Here is a 25,251-nt window from a genome sequence, read left to right as displayed (position 1 = left end):
GGCAGGCACAGGCAGGCACAGGCAGGCAGGCAGAGGCAGGCAGGCACAGATAGGCACAGGCAGGCAGGCAGGCAGATATGGCTTCCATTGTCCCCATAAGCTTTCCAGACCTTTCTTTCTGGGCCTTTTCCTTTGATCCCACTTGGCCGGCACTGCTAGCCAGTGGTCCCTGGGAATTGCCGGGGGTGGGGGGCTGGGTCCAGCCAAGGCCTTGTATCTAGACACCCTTCTCAGACAGTCTCTGCCTTCCTGTCTGTCCTTTTGTCTGTATGGTGTGATGTCATGTATCTCAGCTCTGAGGAGATCGATTATTCTGCTTTGCGGGGTGGGAGGCTCTCGTGGTTTGAGGAGCACAGGTTGGGGGCCTGGGAAAGGGCTGGCTCTGACACTCCTGGCTTCCCACAGTGGCCCAGGAGCTGGTGGACTCAGAGCCCCTGTGTTCTGGATTCCAGCGAGTGGAGGAATGTGACTCTGAGGAATGTTTAACCCGGGCAGAAATAGCACACTTTGCTTTCTTTATTTGGGGCTCCAGGTTTCAGCATAGGGTGCCACTGTTCTCTCACTCCAGCCTGGGGCCACAGCTGCCCAGGTCCCCCCACAGCTCTGGCCTTTTGGGGACAGTGGCCTCTTTTTCCAGTTTTCTTTCATTGTTATTATTTTTTAACCAAGAGTTGCTGTGGGAACCAGAAAATGGTTTGGACTTGGAAGCACACACCAGGCCCTTACTTCCTCTGCCCCTCAGCCTGCTCTTCTGTGCATCTTGGGGAGGGAGGGGCATGGAGCCATGAGGTCTGCCTGCTGTCTGTTGTCAGGGATTCCCTCCCCCAAGGCCAGCTTCAAATCTTTCTCCCAATTCCTACTGGGCAAATCAGCTCAGCCCTCTCCTGCAGAGCCCAGGAGCAATCTGTGAAATGGGCTAAGTGACTGAACCCTGCCTAGAAGGGTGGATGTGAAGACCCTAGTGAGGGGCCTGACACTCTCTCCTACTGTGTCCTGGTGGCTTCACACATCCATGGAGGGAGCCACGCCCCTTGCAGGCTCCATACAGTGTGGGTAGATGAACTTTGAACCGTGCTTCTGATGCTCAGAGGAGTAGGCCCATTGACCCATCCTCAGCACTCACAGCTGGCACCGAGGCCCAGCGGCCCTACCTGCCGGTGTCTATCTTGGATGGGGTGGTGACAGTGTGTTTAACTCTCCTGCACTTGGCTCTGAGCCATGAGGCTGAAGGTGATGCTCTTTGCAGGCTCAGGTCTGTCTGTCCCTCCCCGCCCCACAACACATTTGTGGAGATGAATAGAAAAGCCAAGACGGAAGTAAACAGCCCATGGATGGGCCAGGCTTCTTCCAATCCATCTTGAGCCTGCCTCACTACCCCGACTTGTGCTTGCTCCTTTCTCCTGGGACCCTTCTGGGTCTGGGGGCTCCAGGGCTTTAGCAGATTAGGCCTAGCGGAGACCACAGTCCCCTGTGGCTGGGGAGACAGCCAGCCACTCATCCCTCCTTCCCGCCCTCCTGCACCTGCCTCTTGGTAGGAACTACAGCTCCCCTTCAGAGCAGGAGATGGGGCTATTTTTGGCACCGTGGGGGGAGGCAAATGCTTTCCTTCTGTTCAAAAATACATGGTGTGCACTGTGCAAACAGGGAGCTGGGCCTGCTCAAAGCCTGTGCTCCTGGGCACTGGGCTTCTTGCCATGGTCCCAGAACCCTCTGGGGCTCTGTAGCCCACACAGCCAACCAGGCAGGGTCACTATTATCTTCTGACTGCTTGTCATGGGGCCCTTGCTGGGCTCAAGGGGAACATGATCTTAATTAAAACTAGCAGCAGCCATCAAAAAATAGAGGCTCCTGCTTTAGGGGCTCTGGCTGGGATGCCTGTTTCCCTGCATTGGAGGAGCTGAGGGTGCCACTGACAGTGCCCTAGGGCGTTCTGGGAAGGATGCCCTGCAACTTTGGAAGGAAGGCAGGGGACCCTGGGCCCAGGGGGAGGCCCAGCTGGCTGAAGGGTTCCTGGGACTGCCTCTTTGTTTCTCATTTCCTGGTCGAGAAAGTGGTTATAGACTATCTGCCTCAGTTTACCCTGTGGTGCTGACACAAGCCGGCATTGACAGTTGGTTCTCTGGCCTACATGTCACTCATAATCTGGTGAAGAAACAGAAGTGAGTCTGGTTTAAATGTCAAAACAAGCTGTTGGTGTAATGGGGACCTACCTGCCTCGGCGCCCCGGGAGGCTTAGGTGATGTCTCAGTTCAGCTCCTGTCTCGTGCATTCCTTGAGGAGTAGGAGGCAGGGTAGACTTGGGCCAGAAGGTTTGCCTAGCAGCGGCTTCTGGTATGAAAGCATCGGGACTGGGCTACGCTGAGGGCCTGTAGCCAGGAGGTGGCTTGGGAGGAGGCAGACGCTGGTGGCTGGAGTTCTGTGCTGCACCCACCAAACACTCCAAACTGGACAGGTGAGAGGGTGAGCCGCCAGGATGGAGACAAGCCCCGCTACATCTGCCTCTGAACTTTGCAGGTGTGAGTGTGTGTACATATGGAAACCACAGGTGCAGGCTGGGTGTTTTCTCAGTTGCTCCCTAACTTACTTACTTACTTACTTACTTACTTACTTACTTACTTATTTATTTATTTATTTATTTATTTATTTATTTATTTATTTATTTATTTATTTATTTTGGTTTTTCGAGGCAGAGTTTCTCTGTGTAGCTTTGTACCTTTCCTGGATCTCGCTCTGCTCTGCCTGCCTCTGCCTCCCGAGTGCTGGGATTAAAGGCGTGTGCCACTACCGCCCGGCTAACTTATTTGCTCACCGATTTGCTAGACTGGCCAGTGAGCCCCAAGGGCCCTTGATGCTTCTCCCCAGCGTTGGGATTATAGACACACCCACCACACTTTTTACTGGGGGTCTGAAGCCAGGTCCTCATACTTCCGGGGCAAACACTTCCACCAATTGAGCCGTCTCCTGAAGCCTTCTTTTTCACTTCCTTCCTTCTCTCCCTCCCTCCTTCCTTCCTTTCTTGACAGCATCTCATGTAGCCCAGGTTGGCTTCAAACTCCCTGTGTAGCTGAGGATGACCTTGAACCTCTGATCCTCGTGCCTCCGAAGTGCTGGGGACCTAATCCAGGACCTTGCACATCTAGGCCAGCACTCTACTAACATCCCCAGTCTCCCGAGCTTCGGGTTCTTATCCACAGAAGGAGGGACGGTGGTCTCTGCCCCGGGAGGTGCCTGCTGAGCTTGGTGCACAGTGGCTAGCCCCCCAACCCCCGCCCCCCCCCCCCCCCCCATTGAGAAGCAGCTTGGGAAACAGGATGTAAAGTAGCTGGGGATACTCTAGCCTAGGAGATAAGGGACCAGCAGATGCTGTGGTCAAGGTCACAGCCTGACTTCCGGTGCCTTCTGGACTCTGTCATGTTCTCTCTACCTGTGCCTCTGTACCCGTCACTTTGACTGGTGCCTGACAGCAGCCACCCTCCTGCTCAGCCAGCTCGGGTCCTCCAGTTCTTCTTCACTACCAGCACAAGGTTGAGTCACTAGGGTGCCTCCTGTTTGGTGAGCAGGTCAGGCCACGCCCCTACCCTGGCTCTTAAAGGGCCAGCTCCAGAAGCAGCACTTGAGCACATTGTTTGCCTGGAACTGTGTGTATTCCAACCCTCCTGGCAAGATGCCTTGGAATTCATGCCCCAGAACTTTCCTGGGTCTCTGCTGGAGCTGGAGCTCAGGGGTTTCTAGAGCAGAGTCACTGAGTCCTGGGCAGGAGGGGAGGAGTGGGAGGAGCTGGCTAAAGGCGGGGCTGCTTCCCTCCCCAACAATGTCTCGGCCAGTTTGGCTAGTTATCCCCTGGGTGGGGGCCTTGCATCCTTCTTTGGGGGGGTGGTGTCTCATTTCTCCCCTCTCCTCTGTTCTGCAATGGGAATCCCTCACCGCCCTCCCCCTACTCCTTTTCTGGGCTTCTTTGCTCCATGGGTTGTGATATTAGCAACCGTGACTGATCAGGCATGCCTGAGCTGCGGATGGTGACTAGCCCGGTGTGTGCCCATCCCAGGACGGAGGGAAGGGATCAGGAAGGCATGAACTGGAGTGGAAAGGTGGGCTGTGGGACAGGAGGGAGGTGGCCTGTGGTAGGGATGGGGGTGCCCAGGTCCTGCCCGTAGGTCCCGTGTGCTGCCGCTTCTCCTGTGGCTTCTGTGGCACATTAATTAACAACGCCGTTGCTAATGCTTCTGGACGCTTGTCACGTTCTCTCTGCCTGGACAGCAGCAGCCTCCGGTGGCCACCTGAGGCACCTCCTGTGCTCTGTGAGGTTTGAGCTGGGCAGACAGCTGCTTCTGACAGAGCCCCTCCGCTCTCTTCTGCCTGTCAGAGGACTACTCTGTGCTCCTGGGTAAACACAGCCTTGTCCTGCACCCTCCAGGCCAGGGTGGAGTCCTGCTCTGCCTGCTTCCCTCCACTCCTCAACCCCCACTCCCGTCTCAGACAGTCCCATGTAGCCCAGGCTGGCCTCCCACTTGCTGTATGGATTGACCCAAGTGCTGGGATCACAGGCATGCACCGATTATGGTGCAGTCTCATAGGGTGCTGGGATTGAACTCACGGCTCTATGCATGCTAGGCAGGCTCTCTACCAAGTGAACTATGCCCCCACTTTCAATTTGTCACTGTGATCTTTCCTTTCTTATCACGTGGGTGACTAGACAGCTGTACTTCAGGTCTGTCCTGGTTATATTAGGGGCTTGGAGGACAGGAGCCCAAGGGGGTCACTGCTGTGCTTCCAAAGCCCAGCTCAGAGTCTGACCTGCTGTAATTGTTTGATAGATGAAGAACTGAAAAATCCCATGTGTCTTAAGACCATTCTTTCAGGGGGGCTGCAGAGATGGCTCAGCAGTTAAGAGCATTGGCTGTTCTTCCAGAGGACCCAGGTTCAATTCCCAGCACCCACGTGGCAGCTCACAACTGTTGGTAACTCCAGTTCCAGGGGACAAAACACCAATGAAAAATTTTTTTAAATATATTTAAAAAAAAAAGACCATCCTATCAGGAAAATATCACTACTCCCATTTTGCAGACGAGGAAACTGAGGTTCAGTTGCCCCAAAGTGACAAGTACAGAAAGAATGACCAAGTTTAGTGAAAGGTCCCTCTAAGAGTTGAATACTGTCTCGGTGCCTCTTGGCGAGATCAATAGCGTAGGCAGTCTGGGAAGCATTGTGGGGCCTAGCTGTATGAAAGCTGAAGAAGTGACCCCCACCCCCACTGGGAGTCTGCAGGAAAAAACCCACACCATCATCTTCCTGAGGGGCACAGAAGGTGGCATTCATCCCCTAGAGGATCCCTTCTCTTGCAAGGTTTCCAGTCTGGTAGTAGAGAAGGCTTGGGCCGGGGCCAGTTCCTGGGGCCACTTTTGTGTTGCTCATGTGTATGTACATTGTATGTGCATGTTCCGAAGAGAGAAGGATGGCTGGGGACATCGCAGCAAGTACTCTGGCTACTGAGCACCTTCTGTGGGAACCTGTGTACTAAGCACCCACTACACACCACCCAGTACTGTCCACCACCAGACACAGGCACGCATACCTGCTTGTTGGAGCTTGCAGCAATCTGGAAGGCTAGGACTGCACATTCAGCAGTGGCAGAGTCATTTTTCATGACCCAAGGCCGTGGTCATCGGCATTTCTGCCTGTCTTTTTCTCATGTGTGCAACTGGGGTAGGTTTTAACTCCCTGTTTCTAGAAAGAAAAGCCGAGACTCAGAGAAGTTAGTTGGTGTGTCCACTGTTATACCGTTGGATGTGGTCAAGACTGGACCTGAACTTAGGTTAGTCAGTGCAAGCAGATGGACCAGCAGAAGCTGAGGGCCTTTGCTATACTAGAGAGTCTGTCTGGGCCAGAGATTTGGTACCCTATGAGCTGGAGCAGGTTCTGCATTACTGTTCTGGAAGTCATCACCTTTGAACAGTGACAAGAGACTACTTTGGAAAATTCCACACCAGACCTCATGGGACGGGTTGCAGCAAAAACTTGGTTGCCCTAAAAATCCCGTACAAAACCACCCTCGGGTTGCATATAGAAGATGGGTATTGGGTTTTGATCTGAGACCTCTCCCTGGGGATGTCTCATTATGAATATGCAAATTATCCCCTAATACAGAATAATCTCTAGATATGTGGAACTTTTTTTGCTTGTTTGTTTTTTGTTTTTCAAGACAGAGTTTCTCTGTGTAACAGTCCAGGCTGTCATAGAACTCGATATGTAGACCAGGCTGGCCTCGAACTCACAAAGATCTGCCTGCCTCTGCCTCCCAAGTGCTGGGATTAAAGGCGTGCGCCACTACCACCCAGCAATATGTGGAACTTTTGATAAGGAATCCTAAACTCTGTGAGAGTTGGATCACATGTAAAGGAATCATCTCCCAGCATGCACTTGGGGATGTGTCAAACACTTACCTTCTCCAGTATGTTCTGGCGTCCCATAGACCCTGCTGCTGGTTCCACCTCCACTGCAGATGAATTTGGGCAGGTAGCTTCACCTTTGGGTGAGAGCATCAAGCTCTTTGCCTGACAGCATGATTCCGGTGTGTGCTAGCCTGGCATGCTGGGAGCTCCTCTTGGCTTCTTCTTCCTTACGCCACTGCTGGAATCCACAAGGCAAAGTGCGTCTTTCTGTAGTTTGACTTCAGTTTGGGGGGAAGTTTGTTTGGCTGACATAGAAATTAAAATCACTATGGTTTATGATTTTGTTTCTGGAGTAAAATAAAATCCACAAATGATAGGGCAGATAGTAACATTTATAGACATATTTGAGCCAGAATACAAACTTTGAATCAAAACTTGCCGTGTGTGTGTGTGTGTGTGTGTGTGTGTGTGTGTGTGTGTGTGTGTGTGCGTGCGCGCGCGCGCGTGCATACACATGTTGTGGTCAATAATCAGGTGTCTTTCTCAGCTCCTCTCCACTTCACTTTTTGAGACCAGGTCTCTCAATGAACCTGGAGCTCACTGATTGGCTAGACTGGCTGGCCAATGAGCTTCAAGTATCCTCCCCCCCCCCCCCCCCCACCCCAGTGCTGGGATTTCATGCACTCTCTGTCACACCCAGTGACAGATCCTGGGGATCTGGACTCAGGAACCATCTGAGCCATCTCTGTCCCTCAAACCTTGCTTTTGATGACTGCTTGGAGTCTCTCAACTCCAGGGTACCCCCAACCCTCTCTCCTCAGGGAGTCTGTGGGGAGCACCTTGAGGGAACTCTTGGACCCTTCAGTGCATGGCCCTCCTCCAGGGGAAGCACTCTCCTCCTGCATACTGCTGTCCCTTCATCAGATGAGGGAACTGAGGCTCAGCATGGGGCTTGAACCTGATGACTGCCTCTTCCAAGAAGGGCTGCTGTGGTGATGGCAAGCGCCCTGTGTGCCCTGCTGGACAGTACCCCAAAGCCTCACCCCCCCATTGCCACACAGCAGGTGCTCTCACCAGCCTGGGGGCTCACCAGGCTCTCCTTGGGTGTAACCACCCCAGCCGGAGGCCTTTGAGCCCAGGCAGAGGTCACAGGTTGCTGGGCCTCTGATTTGCTATGCCCTGCCACTGTTTGTATGATTTTGGTGGCATGCTGTTGCCTCTCTGGAGCCTCAGGGTTCTTACTCACAGTGGACTGTCAGTGAGGTCTTTCAACACGGGGCGGGTGCAGCCCCTGAGCTCAGCCAACGGAAACAGCTGGGGCTCAGGAGATCTGAGGGACTAGGAGGGAAATGGGATTGAATTTGAGATTTGAATGGCTCTGAGCAGTCTCGCATCTGTGCTCCCTCTAGGGCCTGGCTCCTCTCCTTGACAGCAGCCGGAAGCTGTCTGCTTTAGTGTGTGCTAACACCGTAGCTTGGCTCTGCCAGCTGCATCTCCCACCTCCACCCAGAAGGCAATGAGAGCCTCACTGTTTTATTCTGACACCACCACTTGTCACCAGAGTAATGACAGCAATGTCCCTGTGTCCAGGGCTGGGCTGTTTGCCACGTCTATTTTCCTGTTGGCTCCGTCAGCAGCCCTGTGCCAAGAGGAAGCAAGGCTCAGAGTGGCATGCATGTACGTCGACTGGGGTCTTAGCATGACCAGGTAGCTGTGCCTCTATCTGAACCAAGGCCGTTCGTGGGAGAGTGTGGAGTCCTGTGCTGTGAGCTCGGGGCTGGGGGTGTCTTAGAAGTCAGGGAGCAAAGCTGGTCCAGTCCAGCCTTAAGGTGCCTTAGAGGCTGAGAGACCTTGTACTCAACATCGCTGAAAGAAGGCTTTGTGTGTTGCCCTAGTCTCCACACACAGAAACCAGGCTGCGGGGGATGTGAGGGGAAGAGATGGGAGGCTGGGTGCCAGGGGGAGAAGCCTGGCCAGGAGTGTTTGCGTCTGATTAGCCTTGGGAGCTTAAACATCGGGTGAGATTCTGCTTATGAGGGAGGTGGCTTTGCCACAGCCTGTGACTCCTGTCCATGTGGGGCTCAGATGCAGCCCGGGTGAAGGGCCCAGTGTGTGGCCACCCAAAGAGCAGTCTCTACCAGTTGCCATAGCATCTCTGTGGGCAGAGTGGGGGAGGGTAAGAGCTGTTGCACAGAGGGTGGAGTGTGGGGGAGGCAGGCAGGGCCTGTATGTCTTCCCTGTTGATTTGTGGTGTGCCCAGCCCTGAGCCACCCAGCTGGGCTGGCACAGCTAACAGGGGTAGAAATAGCGCCTGCCAGCTGGAGGCTGGGCTGTTACCATCCTGCTCCAGGAGGGGCCTGAAGAGGGCTGATCCAGGAGCCCTGCTCTCTGTGTCATGTTGAGGGAGGGCCCAGGGATTCTGGGCAGGGTCAGTCTCTGACCTCTTTTGGGGAAGAGCAACGGGCAGGGCAGGAGCTGTTTCTCTCTCCCTGGCAGAGGCGTGGGGTAATCACAGTAGCATCGCCGGCTTGGTGCCAGGCCCTCGGCAAGTGCTGTCATGTTATCTCTATCTGCTCGGAGCCGTGATTCCAAGTGCTGGAGCTAGAGCCAGGCAGGGTCCCCACATGCCAGAGTTAGGCCCAACTTCCGGTCCCCTTGTGGCCCTCTGCCCTTCTCAGGACATGAAGTTGTTGTCCCGTCCATTTTCCTTTGCTGGGAAGTGCTCTTACTGGACCCTGCTGACTTGCCTGGGTTGGTCATCTTGTGGCTGGGATCTGGGGACTCTGGAGCCTTTCCCTGGGATTGCGGGGAAGCCCCAGGGCTAAGATTGTGCATTGAGTTAGAAGCCTGGGTGGGTTGCCAGGACTTCCACTCCTGTCGCCCAGTGAAGCACAGGGAGCGGGAGAGCCAGGTGGTCGTTCACTAGTAAGGCACAAGCAGTTTAACCCGCTGTCACCCAAGTTGCCTCACTTTCATGGGGAAATGAGGCCCAGAGGGGATGGATGAGTGACTAGGTTCTGGGGGAGTCACCTGGGACTCCTTGAGGGAATGGGGTACAGTGTGCAGTAGGGTGGAAGGGGTACAGACGTAGCTGAGTGTAGCAGAGTAGAAGAAATGTGTCCCCTTTCTCTGAGGAAGTTGTCATTACCACTAACCCGGTTTGCTCTCTGCTGCTGTGATAAAAAGCGATCTGGGGCGGGAAGGGTTTATTTTATCTTACAGCTTACAGCCACTCTACAGGACAGGAACTCCAGGAAGGCAGGAACCCAGAGGCAGGAGCGGGTGCAGACGCCATGGAGGGGTGCTGCTTACTGACTTGCTCCCCATGGCTTGCTCAGCCTGCTTTCTTATACAACCCAGGACCACCAGCCCAGGGATGGCACCACCCCCAGTGGGCGGGGCCTCCCACCTCAGTCGTTAATCAAGAAAGTGCCCCACAGACTTGTCTACAGCTGATGGTGGCATTTGAGGTTCCTTCTTCTCAGATGACCCTAATTTATGTCAAGTTGACAAAAAACTAACCAGAATAGACACCCAGAGGAGCAGTGTTGCAGCAGGGAGACCTCCGTGCTGAGCAGACGGCAGGGAAGGGCTCCTCTGTGCTGTGTAGAACTGACTCACTCAGTAAGGGTAAGGGAGGGGGCAGGCTGGACCTGAGAGGACCTGAAGACGGTGACCATGGCAGGGGTGTTTACAGCCAGGGCAGTCAATAGCAGAGAGAGGGAGTGAGGGACTGAGCTGGATCGAGGAGGGGTGTAGGGCCCAGATTGACCCTTTAGAGCTCGTGAGGGTGTTTGGAAAGTGCTCCAGCACCTGAGCACAGGAAGGCCTGTTGCCCTTCTGGAAGGAGACTATTTACTGATCAAGGGCATCAGGATTGAAGGGACTGGGGTGGAAGGCCAGGCCCCAGAGGGCCTGCTTTCTCTCTCTTGTGAGATTCTCCCAAGCCCCCGCTTGCATTAGCACCGGGCGGGGTGGGTGGCCCAGAGGGCAGTCCTTGTGTCTGGAGACTCAAGTGGGGTCGGGATCAGTTGCTGGGTTACCGGAAGACCGGCAGTCTGCCTTCCTTCTCTCCTGCTGTAGCAGGCACCTTCCCTCCGTGGGGGCTGCCAGCTCTGGCGTTCTGTTCCTACCATGTTTGAGCTGAGCTTCAATCAGGAGAGAGGTATTTTGCTTTAGGGAAATGAAAATCAGACTCAACGTTTATCCTGGGCTCCTGGGACCGGCTCTTGTGTTCACTCTTGGCAGACTGCGTGGAGAGGAGGAGGAGCCTGAAGGAGCTTCAGTAGCTGCTGGGGGTGGGAGGAGGCACGGGGTACTCTGGGCTTCTCTACTTAGGCTGGAGCTTAGGAGGGTGTCAGCAGGCCTGAGGAGATAAAGGCTGGTGGTGGCGGTGTGTGTGTGTGTGTGTGTGTGTGTGTGTGTGTGTGTGTGTGTGTGTGTTTCTCTCCCTCTGCAGTTCTGGTTCTCAGCAGGGCCAGTAGAAGGGGGATGGGTGCCCAGCTCCATCCTTCCTCAGGGCTCTGTGCTCCAGCTCCCCTGAACTGCAGGATTCTAAAGAACCCTTCCTTTCCTAGGATCCTGCTGGGAGTTTATATGCTGTTTTAGAGATGAGGATTCTGATGTTCAAAGAGGTAAAACAACGTGTTCAGAACTAACCCAGCCTACACGTGGCCCCAATAGGGTCTTGACCAAAAAGTGATGCACCCTTCAGGGTACCCCACATCTGGTGTTCATGTTCATCAAAAGCCTTGCCCTCAGTAGTGCTTACAGACCTGGCCACAGGAATGTGCCGGGGAAAGGAAGTCAGCCCAAACCAGGTGCACTCATACAGATCACTCATTAGGAAGTTCAAGCCCCAGCCCATGACAGAGCCCCAGGGCTGTGTCCCGCTGGGAGCTGGGAAGAGAATGTCTTTCTATTGGGTCCCTCGGATACTAGACACATTTCCAATTTGTTAAATTACTTTTGCCTGTAACTTAACTGCAAGATGGAGCTGCGGGTCCTGTTTGACAGATGGGTAGAGTGAGGCTCAGAGATGTAGGTGTTTGGTGTGACCTTAGCACTGGAAAGGGTAGGGAGCCTTAGCCTGTCTGACCTCAGGTTCTTCTCTTGTGGTCCCTTGCTCTTCCCACCCTGTCCCTACTTGGTCAGGGCCACATTCTGGAGTGTTACTGGGGAGACAGAGTCCCTGGAGGGTTGTGGAAGGGTCAGGGACTTGCTGGAGATGGTTTCTCAGCAGGACAGGTGTCTTAGTTAGGGTTTCTATTGCTGTGAAGAGACACCATGACCACACAGCTCTTATAAAGGAAAGCATTTAATTGCGGCTGGCTTACAGCTCGGAGGTTCAGTCCGTTATTGTCATGGTGGGAAGCGTGGTGACAGGCAGAGATAGTGCTAGAGAAGGAACCAAGAGTCTACATCTGGATTGGCAAGCAGCAGGAAGCCCACCCCCAGTGACACACTTCTTCCAACAAGGCCACACCTACTAATAGTGCCTTCCCTATGAGCCTACGGGGGGCCATTTTCATTCAAACCACCACAGTCCACTCCCTGTCCCCCATAGACTTGTAGCCATATCATAATGCAAAATTGCATTCAGTCCAACTTCGGAAGTTCCCATCCATAATCTATTACAGTCTCCACGCTGTTAAAAAATCCGAAGTTAAGCCAGGTGGTGGTGGCACCTGCCTTTAATTCCAGCACTCGGGAGACAGAGGCAGGCAGATCTCTGTGAGTTCAAGGCCAGTCTGATCTACAGAGCTAATTCCAGGACAGCCAGGGCTACACAGAGAAACCTTGTCTTGAAAAAACAAAACAAAAACAAAAACCAACCAAACAAACAAAAAGTCCAAAGTTCAAAGTCTCTTCTGAGACCCATGGCAATAATGGCAATCTCTGAACTGTAACCTCGTGTGAAATCACAAGAAGCAGATCACATACTTCCAACATACCATGCCACAGAATATACATTACTGTTCCAAAATGGAGGAAAGGGAGCACAGTGAAGAAATACTGGACCAAAGAAAGACTGAAAACCAGCTGGGCAAACTCCAAACCCTACCTCTCCATGTCTGGTGTCAAAATGCTCTTCAGATCTCCACTCCTTTCAGCTTTGCTGACTGCAGCACACTTCTTTCTCTTGGGCTGGTTCCACTCCCTGGTAGCAGCTCTCCTCGGCAGGTATCTCATGACTTTGGCATCTCTAACATCTTGGTGTTTCCAAGGCAATCCAGGCTTCACCTTCACAGCTTCACACAATGGCTTCTCTAGGCCTCTATGCAGGGACACCCCTGATATATGCCAGGCCTCAGCAGCTTTCCTTAGCTGTGGAGGGAGATTCCATAATCCCTTTCTTCTATCCTTGACTCTAAAGCCAGAGCCAGGTGGATGAAGCTGCCAAGTTCTGCTGCTTGCTGGGGCTGGAACATGGTCCCCTTATTCAATTACATCTTCAACCAGCTTTCTGTTTTCGATGGTTTCCGTCACTGCCAAAGCTTGACTGTCCTGAAACTCCCTCAGTAGTCCAGACTGACCTTGAACTTAGAGTTCACAAGCCTGTGCCTTCTGAGTGCTAGGATTAAAGGCCTGGTCCTAAGCTCTTCTTTAATTCCTTTTCACAAGTTGGGAACGTAGCTGGGGTCCTGCTCTGAGGTCACCTCTCACTTTATGCCACTTGGCATCAGGCTTTTCGTTAATCTGTTTTCACTTCCTGGGGTCCTTTCCTCCTCAAACTGTACATTTTATATTTTTCCTTGCTCACCTTGCTCCTTTTCTTTATAGGTCTGCACAAGACTGGACACTAATAACCACACGACACAGTCAATACCAGGCTGTCTGGAAATCTCCACTAAAGCTGTTAATCCATAACTCTTCAATTTAGCCTCAGGCAGATTTTTTTGGAGAAGGGCAGAAAGCAGCCACATTCTTCACCAAAATATCACAAGAATAACCTCTCTAGGCCACATATTAATATTCTTCTCCTCTGAAACATCTTGAGCCAGCCCCCCCAGTTCACCTCACCCTCAGCACCACTGTCTTCCATGCTCCTACTAATGTGGCCCATTGAGCCCTGCTTAAAGTGTCCAATCACTTTTCTAGTTCAGAGTCCCAAGTGTTCCATATTCCCTCAGGCAAAACTGTGGTCCGGCCTATCACAACAATACCCTAGTCCCTGGTATCAACTTCTGTGTTAGTCAGTGTTCTGTTGCTGTGAAGAGACACCATGACCACGGCCACTCTTATAAAAGAAAGCGTTTAAATGGGACTTGCTTACAGTTGCAGAGATTCAGTCCATTTTCATCGTGGCAGGGAACGTGGCAGCACACAGCAGACATGGTGCTGGAGAAGTAGCTTAGAATTCTACATCCAGATCCTCAGGCAGCAGGAAGAGAGAGTGACATTGGGCCTGGCTTAAGCACTTGAAACCTCAAAGTCCAACCCCAGTGACCACAACAAGGCCATACCTGCTCCAACAAGGCCACACCTTCTAATAGTGCCTTCCTTATGAGCCTATGGGGGCCATTTTCATTCAAACCACCCCAGCTGTGGAAAATGGACATGGGTCATTTGGTGACCAAGGGTGAGAGAAAAGGACACTCAGAGAGCTTGAGTTCATTGATGGGGTGTTGGCTGGGGATGTAAAGTCCCTGGTACTCCTCAGCTTTAAGCCTAAATCTAGAACTCTGAGCCCTGAGCCCTGAGCTTGAATCTTGAACCCTTAGCTCTGAATCCTGAACCCTTTTCCCTAACTGAGCCTTGAGTTTGAACCCTGAGTCCTGAGTCCTGAGTCCTGAGTCCTGAGCCCTGAGCCTGAGCCCTGAGCCTGAGCCCTGAGCCCTGAGCCCTGAGCCCTGAGCCTGAGTCCTGAGTCCTGAGTCCTGTGCCCTGAGCCCTGAGCCCTGAGCCCTGAGCCCTGAGCTCTGAGCCCTGAGCCCTGAGCCTGAGTCCTGAGTCCTGAGTCTTGAGCCCTGAGCCTGAGCCCTGAGCCCTGAGCCTGAGCCCTGAGCCTGAGCCCTGAGCCTGAGCCCTGAGCCTGAGCCTGAGCCCTGAGCCCTGAGCCTGAGTCCTGAGTCCTGAGCCCTGAGCCTGAGCCCTGAGCCCTGAGCCTGAGTCCTGAGTCCTGAGTCTTGAGCCCTGAGCCTGAGTCCTGAGCCCTGAGCCTGAGTCCTGAGCCCTGAGCCTGAGCCCTGAGCCCTGAGCCCTGAGCCCTGAGCCTGAGTCCTGAGTCCTGAGCCCTGAGCCCTGAGCCTGAGCCCTGAGCCCTGAGCTCTGAGCCCTGAGCCCTGAGCCTGAGTCCTGAGTCTTGAGCCCTGAGCCTGAGCCCTGAGCCCTGAGCCTGAGCCCTGAGCCTGAGCCCTGAGCCTGAGCCCTGAGCCTGAGCCTGAGCCCTGAGCCCTGAGCCTGAGTCCTGAGTCCTGAGCCCTGAGCCTGAGCCCTGAGCCTGAGTCCTGAGTCCTGAGTCTTGAGCCCTGAGCCTGAGTCCTGAGCCCTGAGCCTGAGTCCTGAGCCCTGAGCCTGAGCCTGAGCCCTGAGCCTGAGCCCTGAGCCCTGAGCCCTGTGCCCTGAGTCTTGAGCCATGAGCTGTGAGCTCTGAGTCTGAGCTCTGAATACTGAGCCTCTGAACACTGAGTGCTAAGCCCTGAGCTTGGATCCATGGAGGGAAGCCAGAGGGGGAGGCCTGTTAATTTCACAGTTGGTTGGAGGCTTGGTGAGAAGGAGGGGTAAGAAGGGGGATGGGATGGAGTTGGGAGCTGCTCCCTGGGAAACTCCCCTTGTATCTGGTACCATGGCTGAAGCCAAGGGAAGCTGGACCCCCAAATTGCTCTTTCCAAGTGCCTGTGGTGATTTGATCCCAGGAGCATAGGACCCCGGGCTGCCTCCTGCCCCTCCATACATTGTAGGGGGCACACAGACAGTGGGCGAAGAGTCATTCCTCTTCAGTCTTTTATTTTGAGACTTGTGAATGTAGCAGTGCAGAGATGATCCAGCTCCATCCCCCGGCCCCTGCCTCCACCCCAACCAGCTTGGAACCCTCAGGCCCTGCAGCATCTATTCACAGGTTCACCCAACTTCCCAGAGTCTCACAGCCATTTCAACACTTTCCCTCCTGACCCCACAACCAGACCCCAAGTCCAGTGTGGGCATGGTGAGTTATGCCTGAGTGACTTTTCAGCCTCTTTCCCCAGAGTCTTGCTCTGGCTTGTTTGGGCTTTCATGGCTCTGTGCAGGACTGATGCTCTAGTATTATCCCACTTCCTGGATTAGTCCAATTATGGCTCCTTGATTAGACCCAGGGACATTTGACAGGCGAGTGCCAGGGGTAACATGTCCTTAACTGCACTCAATCCAGGGTACCGAATGTCATCTTTTGAGAAAAAAATTGTGTGTGTGTGTGTGTGTGTGTGTGTGTGTGTGTGTGTGTGTGTGTGTGTGTGTATATGCACGCGCGCGCGGGAGTGTGTGTGTATGACTGTGCACCATGGGTATGTAGGAGCTCACAGAGGTCTGAAGAGGGCATCAGACCTCATGGAATGAGATGTAGGCAGTTGTGAGCCACTGTGTGGGTGCTGGGAACCAAAGCTAGGTCCTTTGTAAGAGCAGTAATCGCTCTTAATGGCTGATCTATCTCTCAGCATCCCAGCTCCGTGACCTTGAGAAAAGGTAATCACCTTTTGTTGTGTTTGGGGAGCTAAGGCACTAGCACACAGCTTAGGGAGTTCTGTGCACAATATTGCTTAAGAAGGGGGAGCTAGAGAAGTGAGCAGAAACAGAGACAACGAACCGGAAGACTCAGACAGTGGCTCTGTGGTTAAGAGCACTGGCTGCTCTTCCCGAGGTCCTGAGGTTCAGCACCCACACAGTGGCTCACCACCACCTGTAACTCCGGTTTCAGAGGCCCCGACACCCTCTTCTGACTGCCCTCCCCCCACATACACATAAGGAAAAATAAATCTTTAAGAAGAAAGTCCGTGAATCTCGGTCGAGGGGCAGGTCAGCTCTCAAGGCGCAGCGTAGGAGCAGCTGAGACCGCAGGGACCCCTTTGCCCGTGTCTGGGGTGTCTCCCTCTGTTGCTCAGCTTCCACAGTGTGGGCTGGGCACACCTCCAGCTTGTGGTGACATAGGCCTGCCTAGCCTATGTCCAAGCAACCTAGTTGGCAGGATTGGGCTGGGTGACCAGGCCCCCAGAGAGGTTCCCTGGCTGCCATTCTCCAGGATCCTCTGAGGCTCCAGGAAGTGAAGAGTTGGCATTTCTAGGAATCTCAGGGGCAGGGAAGAGACTTGGAAGTCTCCAATGTCCCATTAAGCCAAAGTAGCTGCTTAAAACTAGGTAAGGCTTTTCTTCTCCAACCTCATTTCACATCCAGAGGCTTAGCTGCCTGCTGGTCACTCGGTGTCCTATATTAGGGACAATTCTGGTGAGAGAACAGTGAGCCGTGCCTTACCAAACTGCCTGGAGCTTCTGGGGCTGTGATGGGGTCAGGGAGGGCAGGGAGGGTCCTCTGCCAGGCAGCAGTCCTGGGCAGGCTTTGGAAGATTGTAGGTGGGAAGTTGAGACATCAGCGTTTCCCAGGAGTGCTCCTCTGGCCTCATGAGACCTAGCTGAGGTCACCAGTGGGCCTGCCTTCAAGCCTTGCCACTACCTCCTACCGTTTATGGTCCGTGACGCCACTCCTTGCTAAGGTCACATGAAGTCATACAGCTCATTGGCTGCCTCAAGGTTGGAAGAAGCCTTCCATTCTGAGCCCTGGAGTCACCACCCATTTCTTGGGACAGTGACTGCAGGTTGTAATCTTTGTCACATAAGTAGACCTGACTGAACCTTATTGGGAAGATGGGAGGGGCTGTCCCACCCACCATGGGATTCTTGTGAAGGCAAAGGACAGCAAGCCTGTTTATAGATGAGGAACCTGGGCTGGGGGTGGGACAGCCTTGTGGCTGGCCTGGAGCTCAGTGTTCAGACTCCCAGAGCCTGAGGTCTCTCCATCTGCATCAGCTGCATCCGGGGACGGTGGTGGTGGCAGGGCCAGGGCAGCTCAACACAGTCTAGCCTGGGGAGCTGGTGAGGGTTTTTTTGTCAACTTGACACAAGTCAGAGTCATCTGGGAAGAGGGACCCTCAACTGAGGAATTGCCTCCTTCAGGTTGGCTCTGGGCAAACCTTTGGGCATTTTCTTGGTTGCTGGTGGATGTGACTCAGCCCTGGGTGAGTAGCAGCTTTCCTGGGCGGAGGGTCCCAGATTGCTTTTGGTCAGTATTTTTTTTTTTTTTTTAAATCACAGCAACAGAAACCGAAGTTGAACAACATCTGGGTTATTCCTCAGTCTCCTCCCCTCTGCATTCCCATGCTTTACCTCCTACCTCATAACTTCTGCCAGAATCTGCTCTTGGAAATGTAGCTGCACTGTCTGTCTGTCTCTGTGTCTCTGTCTCTGTGTCTGTCTCTGTCTGTCTCTCTGTGTCTGTGTCTGTGTCTGTCTCTGTCTCTGTCTCTCTCTCTCTGTCTCTCTCTCTCTCTCAGCTTACTGCCCTGGGTAAGTGGCTCCCAGGATCCACACAGGAAGGGTGCAGGTGAGGAGGCGTGAAGACCTCCAGCCTGTCATGGCTTCTGTCCCTGGGTCGCTCAGGTTTGAAGTCCTCTGCCTGCTGCTTCTCGGCCTCTTGTGCCTCACTCTGCCCACCTGGAGCCAGGCCAGAAAACTGCTTTCTGGGGACTGCCGGGGGTTGTGGCTGAGTCACGGCACAGATGGCACCTGTGGGGGCTAGGAGATGCTACGGTTGGGTTTGTTTGGAGCTCTTGTAGCAGGGTCTCCCTGAGTCGGCCACCTTTCCTCCACTTCCCTGGGCAGACATCCCAGCTCCTTTCTCACCTGCTGCCTGACACGGACTTGTAGAGTGTCGTCCACTTGTTCATTTATCACTATGCTGAGCTCACCTGAGTACCATGATGGGGAGGGAGCCAGGGCTGTCCGCACCTGTTGGAACAGTGTTCCCAGGCAGGTACTGTTTCTATACCTGCTTTACACGGGGAAACCGAGGCACAGGGAGCCCAATAATCTCCCCTGGTGGTCACCCAGATAGGGAGCTTGTAGCCTTGAAGGGTTTTGTTTGTCCGAGACAGTCTCACTATGTAGATCAGGCTGACCTCAGACTTACAGAGATCTCCCCACTGCTGGGACTAAAAGTGTGCGCCCCCATGCCTGGCTGTGAAGGTGGGTGGATGTTCTCACTTGGTGCTGTGTTGGAAAGCTTGGTTGGGTTTCAGCTCGTATCAATTCGGTACTTCAGTAAAGAGTGGCCATTGGGGTTTGGCCTGGGCTCCCGCCTTTATGCAGGCTCCTTTCAGCTTCCATATCCTGTCGTCTCCGGAAGTGAGGATCTGGGCTTTCCACCGAGAGGGCTGCAGGGCAGTGAGGAGGTTGGGGTGCTGGGCTCTGAGAAGGTCCTTGCCCCACCCCAGGCCTGGAAGCGGCAGGCGCCCACTCTGACCCTCCTGTCCCAGGACTGAGAGCCGAGAAAGGGTGTGGACCATCCTTTCTGGCTGGCTTTGTACTGCTTGCCTCTGCCGCTCAGGTTCTGGGATTAAAGGCACGTGTCACTACACCCCCAAAATGGAAGAGTGTACCTTAAGTAGCCTTCCTGAGCAGGGAGGGGACCCAGCTGTCTGAAGGTGTTTGGGAGGTGGCCTTCATAGCGGCAGCAGTAGACACTGGGCATATAGGAAGTGTGGGCACTGGGAAGATAGGGCAAACCATCGTCTCCTGGGCTGGTGAGCATCTGCCGAGATTGCTCACCCACCGTTCACTAGGGGTGTACTTTCTTACTCAGAGAAGGCTGGCAGTCATGTGGGGCAGGCAGCCTGTGGGTAAGGAGATAGGAGGGAGCTGCCCCTCCCCCACCCCTCCCACCCCACCCGCCGGCAAATGCTGGTGTCCTGGGACTCCCATCTAACCTCGGACCTTCTTTTCTCTTGCAGTCACCGAGAAGGAAGTGCAGCAGTGGTGAGTAGACAGAGCTACTGTGTCGGGGAGGGGGGTGTGGGCTGCCGATGGGACCCACAGCCTGTGGGACCGGGAGGGGTCCAGGAGACGGGCATCTACCCCCAGTTCTGCATTCCCCCGGCCACGTGGGGCTGTGCATGTGGGGGAGGGTAGTGACTCCCCCTGGGCTTTTTGTTTGTTTGTTTTGTGGGTTCTTTTTGACCTCTACAGTGATCTCTTTGTTTTTATTGTGAGTGCTTTGCCTGCATGTATGTATGTGCACCATATGCATGCAGTGCCCATGGAGGCCAGAATAAAGCATTGGATCTCCTTGAACTGGAGTTTGGGGTATCCGCGAGCTGCCTTGCGGGTGCTGGGAACCAAGCTGTGGTCCTCTGCAGGAGCAGTAGTGCTCTTAATCACTGAGCCGTCTTTCCAGCCATCTCCCTGGTTGGTTTGTTTTGAGACAGGGCCTTACTATGTAGCCCTGGCTGGCCTGGAACTCATAGAGATCCACCTGCCTCTACCTCCCGAGTGCTGGGATTAAAGACGTGTACCACCACCAATACCTGGCCAATTTGTTTTTTGAGACAAGGTCCCTCACTGCTACCCAGAGCTCTCCAGTTTGGCTAGGCTGGCTGCCCAGATCCTCCAAAGAGGCCCTGTCTCTGCCTCCTCAATGTCCCCAGTACTGGGTTTCTAAGTGCTTGCTACCACATTGGGCTTTTCCCAGGGGTGCTGGGGACCCAAACTCAGGTTCTCGTGCCTGCCTGGCAGGTGCCTTGCTGACAGTGCCATCTCCCCAGCCCCATTTTGTAGTATCTATTAAGACGCAACCCGGAGCCTGGAGAGACGGCTCAGTGGTTAAAGCACTGGCTGCTCCTCCAGGGAGCCCTAGTCAGATTCCCAGCACCCACATCTCAGCTCACCGTTGTCTGTGACTCCAGTTCCAACATCTCTTCTGGGCACTGGGTGCACGTGTGGTGCACAGACATACAAGCAGGCAGAACAAAACACCCATCACATCAAATAAAACTAAAATGATCTAGGCTGATGGAAGACCCTGCTCACCAAACAGGTGAGATACAAGTCAGGGGATTGAAATCCAGTCCTGACTTCATCACTAAATCACTCTGGGCCTCGAGAAGACTCTTCTCCCGCTCTGGGGCTCAGTTACCTCTTTTAGAAAATACTAGATGAAACCAGGCGGTGGTGGCACATGCCTTTAATCCCAGCACTCAGGAGGCAGAGGCAGGTGGATCTCTATGAGTTTGAGGCCAGCCTGGTCTGCAGAGGGAGTTCCAGGACAGCCAGGATTACAAGAGAAACCCTGTCTCGAAAAAGACAAGAAAGAGAGAGAGAGAGAAGAGAGAGAGAGAGAATGCTAGATGAAGTGTGGCCGATAGATATCTACCTGGAGGCCAGCTCCAGTCCATCTGTGGTGGCTATCTGAAACACTATTAGAAAAGATTCTAGAGTGGCGGGTCACAGAGTGAGTAGGAAGTACAGCAGTGAGGAATTAGTGAAATCTGCAGTGAGCTAGTGATGCCTGCTCTGGGCCTGGGCTTGACTCAGGCTTGTCCCTGCAGGAAGCACCCTCCCGCAGTGTAGACAGACATCAGTAATGGGTCACAGATAATGACATCTGATCAGTTTCCAGTGTTGTGACTTACAGAATTGTTACCACACAAAATAAGCCCATTTGTTGTCTCTTGATGGCCAAAAATCCTTTTTTTAGCTTAGGACTTTGTCCACAAGCCTGCTGAGTTAGAGTTAGAGGTTAGATCAGGGACCTATGGTCCCCCTGTACCTGTGCCCCCAAAGCCCAGGACCTTTTCACAGCTTTCCCTGTTCTGAACGACTAGTCTACCCCCAGGGGATCTTTCCCTGTGGTCACTGTCCTCAGTGACTCTTAGGCTTCCTGCCCCCATCCCTCAGCCAGTGCCAGAAGAGCTGGAGATGGAGCCAGATGGTCTGGTCTCTTGAAGGCCCTTTGGAGGACACCCCACAGCTTGCCTAAGGCTCAACTCCTTGCCCTGGCCCTTGGGGCTGCCTGGAGGTTCAGGACCACCCCCCGCCCCCCACTACAGCTCCTCAAGCAGCTGCCCTCACCCAGGCCCGGCTCCTGCGCTTTGGAACCTTCATCTTTGCTGATATCTCTTCTAGTCCCTCAAGCCCACGTCTCGGGTCGTTGGTCAGGTCTCAGAGGAGAGGTTCCCATGCCATCCTGTTTTGTACTGACTTCTGACAACTGCTGTTCAGGGTCCCTGGGTGATGCTGGCCCTGCCGTGCAGAGAGTACCAGAGGAACCAGGACTAGAGCTCAAGGCCTGGGTTGTGGTGGGTGGGGGTGGGAGGGCGCCTGGGCCAGCCAGTGGGGGACCCGTCACCCAGCCCCAAGTAACCCCCGACAGCATCTGCTCTTTTGCGGAGGAAGAAGGCCCGGGGCTCAAGGGGTGGGGCCACCTGCAGTCTGTAGCCTTCCTGTGTCCTCGGCTCTCCATCTTAGGTACCACTGTCCACAGAGCTGGGTTCAGCCTGGAGGGAGGCCAGAGGCACAGGAGAGGCTGGCTGAGGAATACCATGGGTACCAAAGCTTGCGGTGTTCTGGAAGGTGACCAGGACACCTTGTGAGTGGAAACAAGCAAGTTTCCCGGATGCTCAGATCCAGGCGACAGAGCACCCAGAGAAGGGAGCCGAGTGGGGTGGTAGTTGGCAGGACCGGGGGTTGTGGGTTCTCTCTCCCCTTGTATTTTCTCTTGTCCAAAGTCTCTTGTTTGGTTAGTTTATAATTGCCAGACATCCCAGCGGTACAATGACAGTGTAGTGGGTGGGAACAGGAAGGTATCTGCAAGCGCCTCGGCAGGGCCAGCTGGACCATCCCACGTGGCTGTGGTGAGGAGCCAGGTCCCCTCTTGTCCCCAGGTCTTCTGTGGGCAGATGCTGTGCCAACGCTTAGCAGAGAGTCCCGAGTCCTAGGAGTAGCCTTATCTTACATATGAAGAAATAAGCTCAGAGAGGTGGAGACACTTGCCTGGGTCACACAGCTTTGTGAGTGTGTGTTTGTGTGTGATGGAGGAGGTAGTTTGGGTCTAGCTTGTTTCTCCTTCACGCTCCAGCATTTAGTGGCTCATACATCCTGTTTTTTTGTTTTTTTTGTTTTTGTTTTTGTTTTTGTTTTTTTTTTGCTGCGAGGGACCTAGGAAACTGCAAGCCTGAGGGAAGGAAAGGGGGGGACCCCTCCTCCTTTAGGGAGCTGTGGGGAGGTGGGAGAGACAGGCAGAAGGGGCCTTTGAAGAAATGACAAGAAGGAGCACTTTCCTAGGGAGGCCTCCCGGCTCCCAGCTGTGGCGGCTGATCGCAGCAGCCGCGTTCCACTTTGCTATTCATCCATTTAGCTACTTATATCTCTTCCATTCTGCTCCTGGGGAAGCAGATGTTGCCTTAATTATGGAGGCATGGAGGGGACAGGCACAGTTGCCCTGCAAAGTCCCAAGGACAAGTTTCTCCAGATATCCTAGCTGGCTAGGGTGTGTGGGAGATGGGAGACCGAGCCCCGTGTGGTATGGGGCCTTGCCCCAGGATCCTGAGAGGCCATGCTGGAATCTGTGTGTCATGGCAAACATCTTTCACTCCCTCTCTGCTGAACACACACACCCCACTGGGAGTGATTCACAAGTGGCAGTCACAGCCACTAGGATTTTTGTAAGGTGATAGATTCCCTGCCTCCCGAGTTAAGAATGCATCTGTCACCTCTGGGAGGATCTTTTCATATCCTCACCCCCATCACAAAGAGCTGGTCCCCCAACACAGTTTGGCCACATCCTAAGCACAGTGTCACATGGTTGGAACCCTCCTGCCCTGCATCTTGTGGACTAGGCTTGGGTAGAAGGTGGCTCTGCTCCTGGCCTCTCCACTGAGAGTGTGTGTGTGTGTGTGTGTGTGTGTGTGTGTGTGTGTAGTCCTGGCAGCCTGCTGAGTGTCCCTTATCTCCAGTGTTGTCTGCCCCAGCTCACTTGGGGACCTTCAAGGCAAATGTTAGATGGGCTTCTCACCTCAGAGACAGGGAAACTGAGGCTCAGTGAGACAGAGTCACCTGTTTAGGGCCATATGCAAGTCAAGGACCAAGAGACCCAGGACCAGTCCAGGTTTGCCTTAGAAGCCAGAGCCCTCCTTAAGAAAAGTAGTGAAACTGGGCAGTGGTGGCGCACAACTTTAATCCCAGCACTCCGGAGGAAGAGCCAGGTAGAGAGCTCTGTGAGTTCAAGGCCAGCCTGGTCTGCAGAGTGAGATCCAGGACAGCCAGGGCTACACAGAAGCCCTGTCTTGAAAAACCAAAAGTAAGTTAGTAAATAAATAAATAAATAAATAAATAAATAAATAAATAAATAAATAAAGTGAAGCTGAGATTCAGGGAGGTGCTCATTCAGCAGAGTAAGGACCCGAGTTCAGGCCCCCAGTATCCACTCAAAGCGCTGGGTGCAGGCTGGAGATTTGGCGTAGTGGTTAAGAGCACTTCTTGTTTTCGCAGAGGACTTGGGTTCAGTTCCCAGCACTCACATGGAGGCATACAGCTGTCTGTATCCCCAGTTCCTGGGAATCGGACTCCCTCCTCTGATTTCTCAGCACCAGGCACATACGTGGTATATATACACACATGCAAGGAAAACGCTGACATGCATAAAACAAGACGTATATCTTGCAGTATGTGTCTGGGGTGGGGAGGTACAGGGTCAAGAGGACCACTTGGTGAGTGCCAAGTTCAGGGACCCTGACTCCAAAAATCGGGTAGAGAGCAACGGAAGAAGATGTCTGATGCTGGCTTCCACACACTCCATGCAGGCAGGTGCATGAGTGTACATTCGTGTGTGTGTGTGTGTGTGTGTGTGTGTGTGTGTGTGTGTGTGTGTGTGCGCGCACTTGAGTATGAGTGTGTGTGCGTGCTCAAGAGTAAGGAGGTGGGGCTCATGTAGCCCAGGCTGGCTTCAAACTCACTAAGTAGGCAAGGATGGCCTTGATCTAATCCTCCTGCCTCCGCCTCTATAGAGCTGGTTGTGATGGAGTGCCACTATAGCTGACTTGAAGCTGTGTTTTAATATCCCCAAGTTCCTGTGTGTTCAATGCAATACTCCAAACAGCAAGCCTAGAGACCCAAGGTCATGAAAGTGACAGTGAGGATAATCACAAGCCCCACCCCCACTGCCCATTCCTGTCTTCTGTGAGTGGAGTACTTGTATGAAGTGGGGCCCGTGTGGTAGACCCCCAGGTTATCTTTCCTCTTAGCAATGAGACTCCCTGAAACGTTGACAGTGACAATTGCCTGAGGTACCAGTTTGCAGTGAGCTCTTGTGACTGTGGGCCACTTTGCCCCTCTGCCCCGTCCCCAGCCTGAGCTGAGCCTGCAGTGGTGAGGACCCTTACCCCATCTGAGATGCAGAGCCAAGCTTCCAGTCCCCACTAACTGTCCCAGGTCACAGGAGAGATGAGCAGGACTCAGGGGACAGAGCCCTCTTCCTGTCCCTGCCTCATCTGTGGAATCTAGGCTCTGGGGTTGACCATCAATGTTGCTAGACAATGGACTCCATTCAGCATTCACTAAGAGCCAGGGGTACCCAAAGATTCAGGACTATTCCTGTTGTGAACCTTCTGTCACCACGTAAGTTACACCTGACAATCTCAAGTCATAACTGAGAGCTGCCACCAGATCCAGCCCTGGGAACAGTGTGCATTGGGTGGGCTGAGGTGGGGGCTTCTCCCAGAGGAGGCAGCCAGGTTGGAGGAGGGGAGAGGGTTAAGCAGAGGGAATAGCTACCTCCACTACCCTCAGCTTTCCTGTCTCGAAAGTGGGCATCACAGCCCTTGCCTCCTGGGCTTGTTTGGATA

The 25,251-nt window shown here is 53.7% G+C and overlaps 1 protein-coding gene across 1 annotated transcript in view; it reads left to right on the top strand.

The window, feature by feature from the left end:
* Positions 1-25,251, top strand: part of Ncs1 (neuronal calcium sensor 1) — a 53,505-nt gene that overhangs the window by 9,667 nt on the left and 18,587 nt on the right. Inside the window, exon 2 of the mRNA XM_052722858.1 lies at positions 19,366-19,390. Within this exon, the coding sequence (XP_052578818.1) occupies positions 19,366-19,390 (25 nt within the window). The remainder of the gene's footprint in view (positions 1-19,365; positions 19,391-25,251) is intronic.

This window comes from Peromyscus californicus, unplaced genomic scaffold (assembly GCF_007827085.1).
Source record: "Peromyscus californicus insignis strain IS unplaced genomic scaffold, ASM782708v3 Scaffold_7__1_contigs__length_154581171, whole genome shotgun sequence".
Classification (NCBI taxonomy): Eukaryota; Metazoa; Chordata; class Mammalia; order Rodentia; family Cricetidae; genus Peromyscus; species Peromyscus californicus.
Note: the sequence above shows the minus strand (reverse complement) of the source record. Positions and strands in the feature narration are given on the sequence as shown.